General features: G+C 37.8%; 1 protein-coding gene across 3 annotated transcripts in view; it reads right to left on the bottom strand.

The window, feature by feature from the left end:
• Window positions 1-15,219, bottom strand: part of FRY (FRY microtubule binding protein) — a 329,088-nt gene that overhangs the window by 88,868 nt on the left and 225,001 nt on the right. For all 3 annotated transcript variants that reach the window (XM_065901750.1, XM_065901751.1, XM_065901752.1), the window contains exons 21-29: window positions 13,153-13,412; window positions 12,483-12,672; window positions 11,442-11,566; window positions 9,126-9,183; window positions 8,166-8,257; window positions 7,324-7,496; window positions 6,044-6,204; window positions 4,008-4,118; window positions 88-242 (exon numbers count right to left, since the gene is read on the bottom strand). In XM_065901750.1, coding sequence (XP_065757822.1) covers window positions 88-242; window positions 4,008-4,118; window positions 6,044-6,204; window positions 7,324-7,496; window positions 8,166-8,257; window positions 9,126-9,183; window positions 11,442-11,566; window positions 12,483-12,672; window positions 13,153-13,412 — 1,325 coding nt within the window. The remainder of the gene's footprint in view (window positions 1-87; window positions 243-4,007; window positions 4,119-6,043; window positions 6,205-7,323; window positions 7,497-8,165; window positions 8,258-9,125; window positions 9,184-11,441; window positions 11,567-12,482; window positions 12,673-13,152; window positions 13,413-15,219) is intronic.

The raw sequence follows: 15,219 nt of genomic DNA on the forward strand, positions 1-15,219 counted from the left end.
AGTTCGCAATCAGTCCTCAATATGATGAAGAGCAACCTTAATCTGCAGTTGTCAGTGACCAGTAGCTTCCACTTAAAGAATCCATACCTGCTTCCACACACAGTAGCTATGGCTTTGAAGCAACCAGACGCAAGTTGGTAGGAACCAGTGTAGCATCGGTCAATCGCCCAATTGAAAAGATTTATTTGGTCAGGATTTAGTTCCAGTAGCAAGACGACAACCTCACAGCCAAGTTGATGCACCTGAATACACAGAGGAAAGCAACCCCTCATGTTTAATGAAAGATTATTCCAGGGAAAGACACAAAAATTGAGCTTAGTGAATGTAAACTGGGCAAAAGGAAAGTGAAGACTGAACATCCATCTTAATTAATTTTTATTTCACAAAAAGGTCTTTAAAAGGATGTAATATTGCAACTGGAAATTGAAATGTATAAACTAAATTTGAGCCAGTGTCAGTCTATCATATAAGGTCCACTCATTCTCTATTTTTAACACTGACAAGGTGACAGAGACTTCATTGGCAAATATTTAACACTTGAAAATATTTGTTTAAAATATTTTTGAAAAATACATGTATTTGGTTTAAAAAAATTAAATATATAAAAGGAAAGTCTTTATGCATGCAAATTTTTTACAGAAAAAGCTCAGAGGAGTATGTTTATTAGGCTTGATTATAAATACACTGTGTATAGCTTAGCTGACAATCTTTGAAAAAGAAATATGCTATCAATAAACACTTTTTAATCAGCCTTTCATATGAAAAGACTATCATGCTAGATAGAATTAACAGGATCATTAACTGATGATTCTTGAAGCCACTGTTAAATACTGGATGGTCACATTCGTCCAGGATGAGCCTGGTGTCTGGGGGCTATCTTCCCCTCAGAAAGTAACATTTTCCCACTTCTTGCTGAAGTTATTCATTCTCCCACCCATAGCAATCACACTGGAGATGGAAAAATTATGGCTTGATTGTTCTTAAGTTATAGGGTATAGGTCCCAGAACTTTCACTGTGTAACAAAATTACTTTTTTTAAATTATTTTTTTTATCAGTGCATAGTTGGGAAAAGAAAGTAAAAGTGAACGTTGCTCAGTTGTGTCCAACTCTTTGTGACCCCATGGACTGTAGACCTACAGGCTCCTCTGTCCACAGGATTCTCCAGGCAAGAATACTGCAGTGGGTTGCTATTTCCTTCTCCAAGGGATCTTCCCAACCCAGGTCTCCTACGTTGCAGGCAGATTCTTTACCATCTGAGCCACCAGGGAAGCCCTCCTCAAGAATAACCATTATCCTGATTTCTGGGCTCGCCAGGTGACACAGTGGTAAAGAATCTGCCTGCCAATTCAGGAGACACAAAAGACATAGGTTCAGTCCCTGGGTTGGGAAGATCCCCTGAAGTAGGAAATGGCAACTTGCTCCAGTATTCTTTCCTGGAGAATTCCATGGACTGAGGACCTGGCGGGTGACAGCCCATGGGGTCACAAAGAGTCAGACACGACTGAGTGAGTGAACCCAGCATCCTGTTTTCTACCACCACTGAAGAGTCTGAACTGCTTTGAACTCTATGTAAATAGAATTATAGTATTAATATGTAATATATATAATTATGTGTCTTTTACTCAATTTATGTTTAAAAGTCATCTACATTTATTTGTTTTCATTGTTGCATAATATTCTAATTCATGATTGCTCCACAGTTTATTCATTCTACTACTGATGAACATCTGGGTTGTTCCAGCTCTTGACCTCATAATACTGCTTTAAATATTTCTGTGTATGTCTCATATTGCATGTACTGGATAATCTCTTTTGTAAAGTGCTTGTTTAATTCTCTTGTTCATTTTTTTCAAGAATGTCTTTACCTTATTTATTTGTAGAGGTCCTTTATATATTCCAGATAAGAATTCTGTTGCCTCTATGTTGTAAATATCTTCTTGGTTACTCTATAACCAGTCTATTTACACTCTCAATGGTGTCTTTTGGTGAAGTGAAGTTATTAGTCTTTCCTGATGGTTAGTAATTTTTGCATCTTGTTTAAGAAATCTCTCCCTAAATCTGGGGATTAAATTATCCTGTTGTATTTTCTAGAAACTTTAATTTTTCAGCTTTCATGTTTAAATCCACACTCTTTTTTCCCATTTCATCTTACATGGGCACAGTTCACTAACAGCATTCTGTCAGTTTCAGGTGTACGGCAGGGAGATACACTTACACATACAAATGTATCTGTTCTTTTTCAAGTTCTTTTCCCATTCAGGTTATTAGACAGGACTGAGCAGAGTTCCCTGTGCTATACTACAGGTCCTTGCTGGTTATCTATTTTAAGTAGAGCAGTGTGGACATGTTAATCCCAAATTCCCAATCTATTCCTCCCTGCAACTCTTCCCCACTGGTAACTGTAAATTTATTCTCTAAGCCTGTGCATCTGTTTCTGTACAAACTGTTTCTTCTTTTTCACTCCTGCTATCTTATTTTTTCTTTTCTAATCCATTGGCTAGGATCTTTAGTATAACGTTGACAGAAGTAGTGAACGTGGGCTTCCTGGGTCATTCTAATCTCAGACAACACTTTCAATATTCACTATTTAGTAGAATGTTTACTATAGGTTTTTTTTTTAAGATACCCCTTATCAAACTAAGTTCTTTTTTATTCTTTGTTTCATTAGGAATTGCCCTCATGAATGAATGTAGAATTTTATTAAATGCTCTTTCTGCATCTTATTAAGATGATCAGATGATACTTCCTTCCTGAGACTTTATATAATTAATATATAAATGAATTGAAGAACATTTGAATATTAAACCAATCTTGCAGTTCTTGAATAATCCCAACTTGATCATTAGGCATCCTCTTTTAATATATCACTGAATTCAATTTTTTAATATTGTATTTAAAGTTTCTATATCTATAGTCAAGAATGAGTTTGCCTTTTAGTTGTCTTTCTTATTAAATCCTTGTCCCATTTTAGTATGAAGGTTATGTGGGTCTCATAAAATATATCCAGATGTGTTTCCTTTCTATATGTTTTCTCCTTAAGGATTTGTATTAAATCTTTGCAATCTGTTTCTTAAGTCTTGAATTAATCCATAACGTCATCTGGTCCTAAAGTTGTCTTTGTGGGGACACTCTCACTTATAGATTAAATGTCTTTGCTACTTATCTGACTATTCAGATTTTCTATTTGTGCTGTGTTTTCTAGAAATTTGTCTATTTTATCTAGAATGTCAAGTTTATTGGCACAAAGATGTTTATATGTTGTCTGATTTTTAGCATCTGTGGTATCTGTAGTGAGTCTTTACATTTCTGAGGTTGATGACCTATATCTTATGTTTCCTGATCAGACTTCCCATGGATTTACTAATTTTATTAGTCTTTTAACAAATTCAAGTTTTTAGTTTAAGTGTCCATTTCTAGTAATTTTTTCTCTTTAATTAATTTGTGCTCTTATCTCTATTATTTCCCTCAGTGTGCTTCTTTTGAGTTTGATATACTTTTTCTAACTTCATGAAATGTATGCTTAGGTGACTGATCTCAGTCTTTTTTCTTTCCAATATATGATTCATCCTAAGCAAGGTTTTATTTACAACCCACATGTTTAGTAAGCAGTGTTTTCATTACTCTTCAGTTAAAAATATTTTTCTCTTTTTATTTTTAAGTATTCTTTAAATCACTGTATCTGGAAGAGTATTTCTTAATTATCTTTATTATCTATTACTAGCTTAGTGTCACTGTGATTAGAGAATACAGTCTGTGTCATTTCAATCATTTGAACTTTGTGGAGACTTGCTTTATGGCCTGGTTTATGGTCAACTTTGGTAAACGTTACTATGTTTCTTATTCTGATGCATCATAGTGTAATGTAAAGCAACCGACAAGCCTACACGTCTGTGGCTAACGTGTGAAGAGACTGCACTGTGAACAATATGTAGACATGTCAGTACCAACCGAACCAAGACAAAACAATCAAGACATTTAAAACAATGTATTTTTGGCTAGTACTTACTCGTAAATCTTGACAAGCCAGAATGTTGTCAAGCCACTTGTATAGGTAGCCATCTGGGGAAAGCCCTACGTTGTCAAACACTGGGCCACAACACAACACTGCCGACATTGCCTGAAAACAAAACAGAACACAGTTGCAAATGAGTCCTGGCATGACTGAATGATGTGCAAGCGACTTTAAAACACATACTACCAGATTTATAAATGACATGGGTCTTTTAAAGCAATGGCAACCCACTCAGGTACTCTTGCCTGGGAAATCCCATGGACGGAGGGGCCTGGTGGGCTGCAGTCCATGGGGTCGCTAGACGCCAGACAGGACTGAGTGACTTCACTTTCACTTTTCACTTTCATTCATTGGAGAAGGAAATGGCAACCCACTCCAGTGTTCTTGCCTGGAGCATCCCAGGGACGGGGGAGCCTGGTGGGCTGCCATCTATGGGGTCACACAGAGTTGGACACGACTGAAGCGACTTAGCAGCAGCAGCAGCTTTTAAAGCAGTTATGTCTACAAGATTTTAAAGTATTCCTTAGTAGATTCAATAAAAAAAATACCAGATTGCTAATTTTATCTCTTTTTACAAGAATCAAAACCCATAAATTGAACTTTGTAGACAAGTACTTTTATAATAAACCTTTACAATGTATGGCTGAGACATTCAAAACAAAATGAGCATTTCACAGGATTTAAAATAAGCTTACCTTCGGTGATTTCAAGTGAATGAATTCTGCTTATGGTAAATATAACTTTTCAAATTTTGTTTTGATGGCAAATATTTGACTAATACACTGAACTCAGAAATTTAACAAATATTTGACTAATGCACTAAACTGACAAGCTATGAAAAACGTAGAACTAGGTAACTATGATTTTAATCAAAGCTAAAGAAAATGAAGAATATAAACTTTAGTTCCTTTGAGATGGGGAGAAAGCAAGAGAAGGGAAGATTTTTTTTTAATGAAAACTTTTAATCTTATATTAAGCTAGTCAATTAACAATGTTGTGATAGTTTCAGGTGGATAGCAAAGGGACTCAGCCATCCAGAGAAGGGAAGATCTTGATTTACTCTCTAATCAATAGGTCCAAATGACTGTCAGGGCCATGGCTTATATTAGCTCTACTGAGGCAAAGGTGAATTTGACAGTTAGCAACTTCTGATATGTATAACAAAGTCAACATACAATTAGTTTCTAAAGGAAATTAAGCTGTAAGGAATTATGGTTCTGAAAATTTTCAACAGCCCTGGTAGTGTAGAAGCTTATTTCTGTAAGTCTTCTAGGATGGAAAGAGATTAAAAAGAGAATGTGGCTCTTCACAGGTTTTAAACATGAGGATATATATCTATATCCATATACATTTTAAGTTGGAAGTTAATTGGCAAGGCAGCTACTTAAAGGATAAGTTAAAGTGAAAGTCAGTTACATCTGACTCTTTGCAACCCCATGGACTACAGAGTCCATGGAATTCTCCAGGCCAGAATACTGGAGTGGGTAGCCTTTCCCTTCTCCAGGGGATCTTCCCAGCCCAGAGATCAAACCCAGGTCTCCCGCATTGCAGGCAGATTCTTTACCAGCTGAGCCACAGGGGAAGCCCAAGAATACTGGAGTGGATAGCTTATCCCTTTGCCATTGGATCCTCCAGACCCAAGAATTGAACCAGGGTCTTCTGCATTGCAGGCAGATTTTTTACCAACTGAGCTATCAGGGAAAAATAAGCAAAAACTAAGGTTTTCATACAGTAGAAATTTTTAGATAAAAATGGAATCTTGGAAAAGTTCTGCATTTTGAAACTATGAGCAAAACTGGAATATTTACATGGTTATACAGAGATCTCTATTTTGTTCATGTGCAGATATTTTAGAATGTGTAGTGAGTTTATGTATTTATATAAGTGTATAGACTTGATTTTTTTTGCATGTGTGTTTGTACTTTATCATGTCATACCATATTATTTATTTTACCCTTATGTAAGGCATGGTTGTTTAAGGAAAGAGATCATCAATCTGACAAGTCATTCATGAGGCAAAGGTGACCTACCTTTAACGCACAATACTGGTATCTTGTAATTTGATGATTTCTGTCACTGTAACGATCCAGGGGAGTGAACATAATGCTGAAGGGTCCTGCCCACTGGCTAAATAAGATGAAAAGATGATGCCTCAGGCTTTGCTGGGGGAAGAGAAATCTTCGGTGGTGAACTAGAGAGAAAACACAGGCTAAGAGTCTACTACACTGAAAAAATACAGTGAATACAGTTGACATTGCTATTACGCATGATTCTTAAGTTTTGGGGAAAGAAGTAAATTCATTTTCTAACTCAAGATTTCTTTAGGTAATGAAACATAGATTTAAAAAGTCAAGCCTATTTTTCTTTCCTCTCCTAATGTGTCAGTCAACAGCATCTTGTCTCAGAACAGGAAGATAGAAAATGGATTCCCAGACACTGTTTTCTAAGTAATGTATAGAAAAACTGCAACACCTTCCACTCAGCTACTCCTTACATATTAAATGTTCTCTTAACTGCTGCTGTGTCTTTAGGAAGAACTGTAAATACAATGTACACACTGTCTATTTCAAACAAAAATTCCTTAACCGAGGAAGTTAACTCAAACCATAATTTAGGGTCATTAAAAATGAGGAGAATTGGTAATCAAGTTTTACAACATTATAAAGTTAAATCATAATGAAAAAGCAGAAATAGATGACTTTCAGCTTTTTATAATTATGTCACAAAATTTTAATTACAGTAATCTATTTTTACACCAAACTATTTTTATTCTCTTTTGTTTCTATTAGATGAAAATGCTTCAGACTCACTTTGTTCTAGAAAAAAATAATATAATATAATCACATTATTATAATTATAATATTAATATAATAATAATATAATTTATTAACATATATAGAATTCTATATAATATGTGGATTGGATAGGATCAAGAGCAGAAATATTGCTGAGATTATATGTTCACAGATAAGCAGAGTGAGAATGAAAAAAATGAAGCCCCTGTGAATGTTCCCTTTGAATTACTTTTTTCCTATAGAAATCACACAGGTTCATTTTCAGATGGGAACCAAAACAAAGAATAGAAATAATCATGAGCACAAAGCCAAATGCAATTACTATTGTTCCCATTCCAACTCTGCGCTGCATGCCCACAATCTTCAAGCGTATCGTCAAGTATTTCCAAACAAATAAATGGTCCCATCCCAGACCTGCACACAGGCCAGTAGGTTCAAAGAGGAAAACACAGTAATGAGGAACACAAATGACACTTCAAGCATGAAAGGTAATCTGCAGTGATGCGTCGCTGTACCTGGAACACGCTGAATCAAGTTGGCAACCATGGCACTAAAATGTGCCCGGATATCTTTAAGAATTTCCACTTCTTTATCATTTTCAGCTTCTAAGAGCATGCGGGTCAGGTCCACGTATTCTAAGAACAAAGCTCCAAGGGCTAAAGTGTCCCGTTCTAAGGCTCCATTTGTGCTGGAACAAAAGGAAACGAAACTTTTAGATGATTGGTCTTGATGTCAAAGTAGTATATGCTTCACAGAAAATAAGGTTCACTGTCAGAACTCACACGCTAAATTTGTTCTTGATGTACACGCAGTGTATATGAAAAAAACAAGCTCCTTGGAACTTTTCTAAGTAAAAGTTAAAAGTCATGTGTGTGTGTGTACATACAAATATATATATATAAAGTAAAGACTAGCCAGTGGGAAGCTGCTGTATATAGCACAGGGGGCTGAGCTTGGTGCTCTGTGATGACTGAGACGGACGGGATGTGGGAGGGGTGGGAGGCTCAAGGGAGAAGGGATAGATGTATAGTAGAGCTGATTCGCTTCATTACATAGCAGAAACTAACACAACATTGTAAAGCAATTATCCTCCAATTTAAAAAATCCTTTGATAAACCATAATGGAAAATAATATTAAGAAAAAGAATGTGTGTGTATGTATACATATATATATGTATCACTTCACTATACAATGAAGTATATACAACCAAATCATTTCACTATATAATAGGAATTAACAACATTGTAAATCAGCTATACCTCAATAAAAATAAGAAAAAAAGAAAAGAGGGAAAAAAAACAGGCAAACACATCAGTTTAATGAGCAGAGTTCAGCTCAGTATAATTTCCCTCCTACCTGTCACTTATGACACCAGCATCAGCCAGAAGTTCAAAAATTCGAAGCAGTTGTAGCCTTAACAAGTCTCGCCGTTCTCGGCGTTTTTTGTTCTGTTTAGAAAGAGGTAATATCACTTATGAATGTGGACACAATAATTTCAACTCTGCTTTAAAAAAGAAAGATGTAATCTAGTCATTTTTAATTTTCTAAACACAAAAGACAAAAAAGTACTTTTTTTCTACCTAATCCTTAGAGAAATGCTTGTTATCACAAGCTATAGAAAAACAGATCACAAGTGGGTCAGTAAATATCTGAGCTGGAAATGTTGAGAGTCAATAAGCCTCATTTCCTGGAGGTTCCCAGACACTGATGAAAAACTAAAGCATCAGAAAAAAGTGGAAAAACACTGTGGACAGGAATAATTGCACCAAATCTGGTAACACTGTTCTTGCTCAAACTGCAGAGCTTTGGCTACTTCTTGTATCTTATCTACTACATGGGAAGCTTCTCTTTCAGTCTTACTCTGTTTAATTTCTTATTCTGCTACATTGCAAGTTTATCCTTTTCAGAGTTCACTTCAGGGAAGACAATGTTGAAGAAAGAGCTTTATATACTAGAGGAAACAAATGATGTTCCTGGTTTCTCAGCTCTTTGTAAAAAAAAAAAAAAAAGCACACTGACTAAAAACCAAAATTCAAACTTAAAACTTTTGCAAAAAGACTATAATATCTTAACATATATACGATTATTTAGGTTCCTTTTCTTTCACAAGCTTAGGACTTAAAATCTTTTAAAGTTGGACCCAGATTGTACAAATACTCAAAGAAATAATGAAAATAACCAACGTTAAAATAGTAAGATTCATTGTTAAAAGGACGTTATGTTCGTACTCTTGACAGCAAACCACTGGGTATGGTTTAAATTCACACTACTGTCCAGATAAACCAAGGCATTAATTATTCAAATTCAAAATCTTACCTCGGGCCTTCGTTCCAGAGCCTCTTTCATTAATGGATGAAGTTCTTCTACCAATTCTCTATGAATGGAAAGGGTCAGCATTTAGAATTCAATATTAATTGACACCAACTTTGTCACAATATATAGCCATTCAATCCCCCCAAATCTGCTTTTTAAACTTTGCTTCTGACATCAAAATCTCCCGCCTTTCCATTTCCCTGTCACGTGGTGAACTAGGAACAGGCAGCGGCCTGCACTTTGTATAACCAGTCTTACCCCAGTGCTATGTATATAATTTGGACTCACTACACATTTGTTGATTTTGATTTAATATTCTGGAGACTCTAGGCAAAACCCCCTACCTGAACAATTAAGTCAACAATGTTTTTGTAAGTGCTTACTAAATTCAAAGCACTTTCTCACAAGCTGTGGGAATGAAGATTAATAAAATTTTTAATTCAATTGGAGCAAAAGAAACAGATGCGATGACTATGGTGCCACTTTTGGAATCTGTGCTCAGGGGACTGTCTTAAGAGTTCATTTTAAAATGAAGTCTTTTTGGAATTTCAGAGATAAATTCTTTTATTTGAGCTAGATGATGAATGCACATTTTGACAAGTATTTGAATATTGAGGTTCTCATCAAAACCTTTTCTCTTGTGTAGTAAAAGTAAACAAATTTTTCCATATCAATACATGTCTGATATCACATGTATATACTTCCATCTGTTCCTATTTTATCAAATTCTCAGCTTTATACCCACTAATCAGCTGTCGTCGTTAGAAACTAACTTCTTTTTTTTTTTTATTAGTTGGAGGCTAATTACTTCACAACATTTCAGTGGGTTTTGTCATACATTGATATGAATCAGCTTTGTCATAATAGACAGCTTTAGGAGGTCTATCCTGTGGCTAGGTACTTTGTCCATAATCTGTTCCATGTTTGAAAAATCTTGTATTTTCTGGCAGAATATTTTGTACTGTTATTAAACACAGGGAAATCCAAGGAAGGTAAACTATGGCATTCTCTCCTGACAAACAGAAATCCTGCATCTCATTCCAGATTCCTCCAATATAGATGCTAGAATTTCTCCATCAAAGAAATGGAAGTAACACTAATAGTGTCGGTGTTATTAAAACACTAATAGTATCAGTGTTACTAAATAACACTAATAGTCTCCTCATCTAATAGCAATCCTTTATGAAATATTTACTATGTACATTTTTACACTTAATGCCCTCAATAAATCTGTAAGATAGATTCTACAATTATACCAGTTTTTTTAAATTAGATATAATTTATTTTTATTTATTGTAACAATTTTACCAGTGAGGGCACTGAGACATTAATTTTTCTGCATGCAGGTGGATGGTAAACTGCATCATCTTTCCTGTTCCTAGGAATACTGAGAGGGTAAGATGTGCAAAAGAGCCTTAGGTTCTTTGAGAAAGACATTAGGTAAGAAAGACATTTTTACTATCCTCTCATAGTATTTCTATATGATGCATTATCTTAACTAATCAATCAATAAGGAGTAAAACACTGGTTCACTGGCACTCAAGTAGTCAGAACTCAGTTACATTTTTAAAGGATAAAATCCGAGTCTATACTGTAACATATTTTTCAGTGGCTTCTAAAATGTCTCGTTAATCTTAATTTTTCCAATAAATTTCTCACAGATGCTTGGAGCTTTCCATTTTCTATGTACATCAAAACCTAAGATTTTTCTTTTGTTCTTATAAGCTTTTATCGCCAAATAAAATTATGAGAGGCAGCCTAAACTAACATTTTATGAGGACCCTTTGAAAATGCTTTGACATTGCCTCAGATGAAATGGTTATTGGACTAGAGGAATCCAGACAGTGAGACATGACGGTTCTCTTAAGGCAGACACATCATCTTATAGAAAGACTAGTATGTGTGACATGTCACAAACACCCCTGAAAATATTCTGTCGATGCTCAACCTTTGAGAGTCTGTTGTATGAGTGGCTGATGAGCAGACTCTCACTATTTTGATGTTATGGCCTCTGAACAGTCTAGCTAACTGGAGACTGACACTGACTTCATTTAAAGTTTAAACTTCATTTAAAGTTATCGAAAACAAAGCCTGTATATGAGAGAACATCTGAAAGGTAAAATCAGAGTTGCAATGACTGAAAATGAAATTTGAGGCAATCACAATGTCACATGCATGAAAACCCATGAGGGCATAAAGGGAACTGTGCAAAGCCTGCAGCCTCTCCAGGCACACGCCAACATGCAAACTCAAACTTGAATTGGAAGCAGGAACTATGAGAGCAGGTGTATATACAAATTCAGAACAAGATTACCATACCTGAAGACAAGGGAATTTGTCCTTCCAAATCCTAAAACTAAGGACTCTGTGATCTCAATGCCCTCAAGTCTCATCAAAGGCACCAACTGCTTTAACAGAACGCCCACCGACGGGGTGCCTATGGCCTGAAACAAGTTGATGAAAAGTGAAAAAGAGGTAACATGGTAACTGAGACTTCCTTTAACCAAATGATGATTCCATTATAACAGTTTTCAAGTACTGAACCACATCCCAAGGCACTGCCATCATTTCAAGAAAAAAAGAAAAAACACGTAAATTTAAAAACAACACAATGAATGCATTTTTTACCTGGAACACAAAATCTAAAGAACATTCTTATTATAACAGTCTTCTTTAAAAAACAAACAAACACAAAACTATTTTTTTTTAACCACTGAGCCACAGGGGATCTCAGCATTGAAACATGTACATTACCATATGTAAAACAGATGACCAGTGCAAGTTCAATGCATGAAGAAGGCCACCCAAAGTGGGAGCTCTGGGACAACCCAGAGGGATAGGGTGGGAGGGAGGTGGTGGTGGGGGTTCAGGATGGGGGGAGGACACATGTATACTTGTGGCCAATTCATGCTGATGTATGACAAAAACCATCACAATACTGTAAAGTAATTACCCTCCAATTAAAATCAATTAATTGAAAAAACAACTATGTGAATCCACAAAAGCATCTTTAACAAGATAATTTAATCAAAGACCCAGTTTAAAGGTGAATACTCGGTGAGGCGTGAGAGAAATGTGGTATGTGGGACACCAAACCTCAGGGCACTGATAGAAATACAAGTCACTCTATGATTTTCAGCAAGTTTCTTAACTTCCTTTTATTTTCAGTTTCCCACTTGTCAGGGGAGGGAAATAAATTATTCACACAAACACTCAATGGAATTTAGAAATGTGTAGGATGAAAAATCTGATCCCATATACTCCAGATGGCAGGCACAGTGCAATGTGCACTGTGAACTCTAGACAAACAAGCTAAAAAAAAACCTTACAGAATAATTCTTCTGAAGCATGTCATGTCACCTTGTTATCGTAGCTCACTGTACCATCAGGTGTCGTGGCCATTATTTCTGGGGTGGAAGCTCGCAAGTGTCCTGGGCTCATAATACTGGGTTTTGCAACTCCAAAACAAAGAATAAGATAATTTCTCCACAACGTAACGTAGTTGTCTCCACTGCCGGCTGTGCTGGTTTTCTTGGCATTAATTGGGCTACTAGAAATATGGAGTCAAAAACAAGAGGGAAAACTAAGTTCTGGATTTTAAGGTATCACTTATTCAACAAAGATGCTGGGAAGGGCCCCAACTGAGTTGAACAATTAACTGTCCAGGACTGTCTGTTTGGACAGGGATTGTCTCTATTGGTTGGAGAGTTGACTAGAAGTTACTACCCTTTCAACCAGTAAGAGGCTTAGATTCTACAGTCAGATAATCACACTGATGATTAAGGGAGGGAAAAAACTAGCTCCAGACATGAACTTTTAACCTGTTTTTACTCAACACTAAGAATTCTGTAGTAGGATGTTCAGAAACTCTATGTCTCCTGCATTGGCATTGGGGTTCTTAACCACTAGAGCCACCTAGAAAGCCCTGTTCAGAAGCTAGAGGATTCTATCCTGATCTCTAATATAAAATGTAAAAGGGGGAAATTACGGTAAAACAAGCAGAACATAGGGAAGCGTAGGGGCCCCTTACTTCGGGTCCACCAGGGGCATCACGGACTGCAGCCGCGTGAAGGCGTAGGGCCAGGCGTAGCTGAGGGCGGTGGGGCAGTGCTTGGGCAGGTTCTCCTGCCGGAGGAAGCTGAAGAGGCAGAGCACCCAGGGGTCCTTGACAGACTGGGCGAAAATCCAGACGTGGGAAGGGCTCTTCACGTCGTAATGGCTGTTGACCAAGACGGCGTTCCACTCCACCAGCCACTGCAGGTCCACGCTGTGGGTCAAGGGTAAGGTGGCCTGCAGGTGGAAGAAGCAGGCGAGGACGCGACGCTGAGCTGCAAGGTCCACATCCTCGCCTTGGCCCAATGCCTCTGCCTCCACAGTGCTCTGCCCGTCTACCTCTGCCACGGGCCCAGCTTGGAATCTAAAACACCCCTTCCATGGCCCTCCCCGCCAAGCCAGACCTGGGCCATGGTCATTCCTACGTGAGGATGTGAGTAGCAGAAGTGACGTTTCAAAGTCACAGAGCCCCGCACAATAGTACCCAGGGGCTGACCACTAAATACTTGTCAAGCAAATATACGACATTAGTTAAAATTCAACCACAGATGTGCCAATTTACACTTCTGAATACTTACTAATCTCTGAGATTTGTGTGTTATTACCTCTGTAATTAAGTGCTTTTTTTTTTTTTTTTTTTTTGCTGCGCCCTGCAGCATGTGGAGTCTTAGCTCCTCAACCAGGGATTGAACCTGTGTGCCCTCCAGTGGAAACTCAAGAGTTCTGACCACTGGACCACAGGTAAGTCCCTGTGATTAGTGTTTTTTTTTTTTTTAAGCCATGATTTTTGTTTAGCTGAAAAGTCAGTCAGCTCAGTTATGTCTGACTCTTTGCAACCCCATGGACTGCAACACGCCAGCCCTCCCTATCCATCACTAACTCCCAGAGTTTACCCAAACTCTTGTCCATTGAGTCGGTGATGCCATCCAACCATCTCATTCTCTATCATCCCCTTCTCCTCCTGCCCTCAATCTTTCCCAGCATCGGGGTCTTTTCAAATGAGTCAGCTCTTCGCATTAGGTGGCCAAAGTATTGGAGTTTCAGCTTCAACATCAGGCCTTCCAATGAATATTTAGGACTGATTTTCTTTAGGATGGACTGGTTGGATCTCCCTGCAGTCCAAGGGACTCTCAAGAGTCTTTACTTGGACTGAAATACCTTCCCTATGGCTTAGGGAGATGGCTACATGCAATCCCTTTTACAAAGGGCATTTTACTGATGCTTTTTTGAGGTTAAGATACCTACTTATTTTCGTCCTATGGTATCAAGCCAGAATACATTCTAAAACCCTTTGAAAGAGGCATGCTACGTGTGTGCAAAACACTTTGGTCCTGTCCGACTCTGTGCAACCCTGTGGACTGTAACCCACCAGGCTCCTCCTCCTCTTGCCTAGGATTCTCCAGGCAAGAATACTGGAGTAGGTGTCATTTCCTCCTCCTGGGGATCTTCCCAACCCAGGGATCGAACCGGTGTCTCTGATGTCTCCTGCATTGGCAGGTGGGTTCTTTACCACTGGCGCCAAAAAGATACCTGTATCTACATTTAATATCTATACATATATATATTTACATATTGATAACACACAGTTTCATGTATTTCATTCTCTTTTAAGTCCAGACTACTAAACTTGAGGAAAGTTTCAAATAATCTAGCTGTTGGGCCAGGAGATAGAATTGCTGTTATATCTGTCGGGCACGTAAGGTGCTCCATTTCACCTGTAGGGTCTCTGAGTTCCCATGGAGCAGAGGGGTGGCCCAGGGGCCTCCATGGTTAATGGGTCGAAGAGGCACGGCTTCCGCTTCAGAGCCTGAGACTCAAGGCTCCAACACTAGCTCTGCCCAACGCCAGTGCCCTGGGAACACCTCTGATCACCCCAGAGTCTCTGTCTGCTTAGCTTATGACCCAGAAATGACGGTGCTGACCTCACCTAGTTTTTAAGTAAATGACATGAGATGAGGGATGTCAAGCCCTTGCACAAAGCAGGCGCTGTTTTCCCCCACACCTCTGCTCCCCTTTCTGTGCATCCTTTTACATGCATCCCCGC

Source organism: Muntiacus reevesi, chromosome 11, assembly GCF_963930625.1.
Source record: "Muntiacus reevesi chromosome 11, mMunRee1.1, whole genome shotgun sequence".
Classification (NCBI taxonomy): Eukaryota; Metazoa; Chordata; class Mammalia; order Artiodactyla; family Cervidae; genus Muntiacus; species Muntiacus reevesi.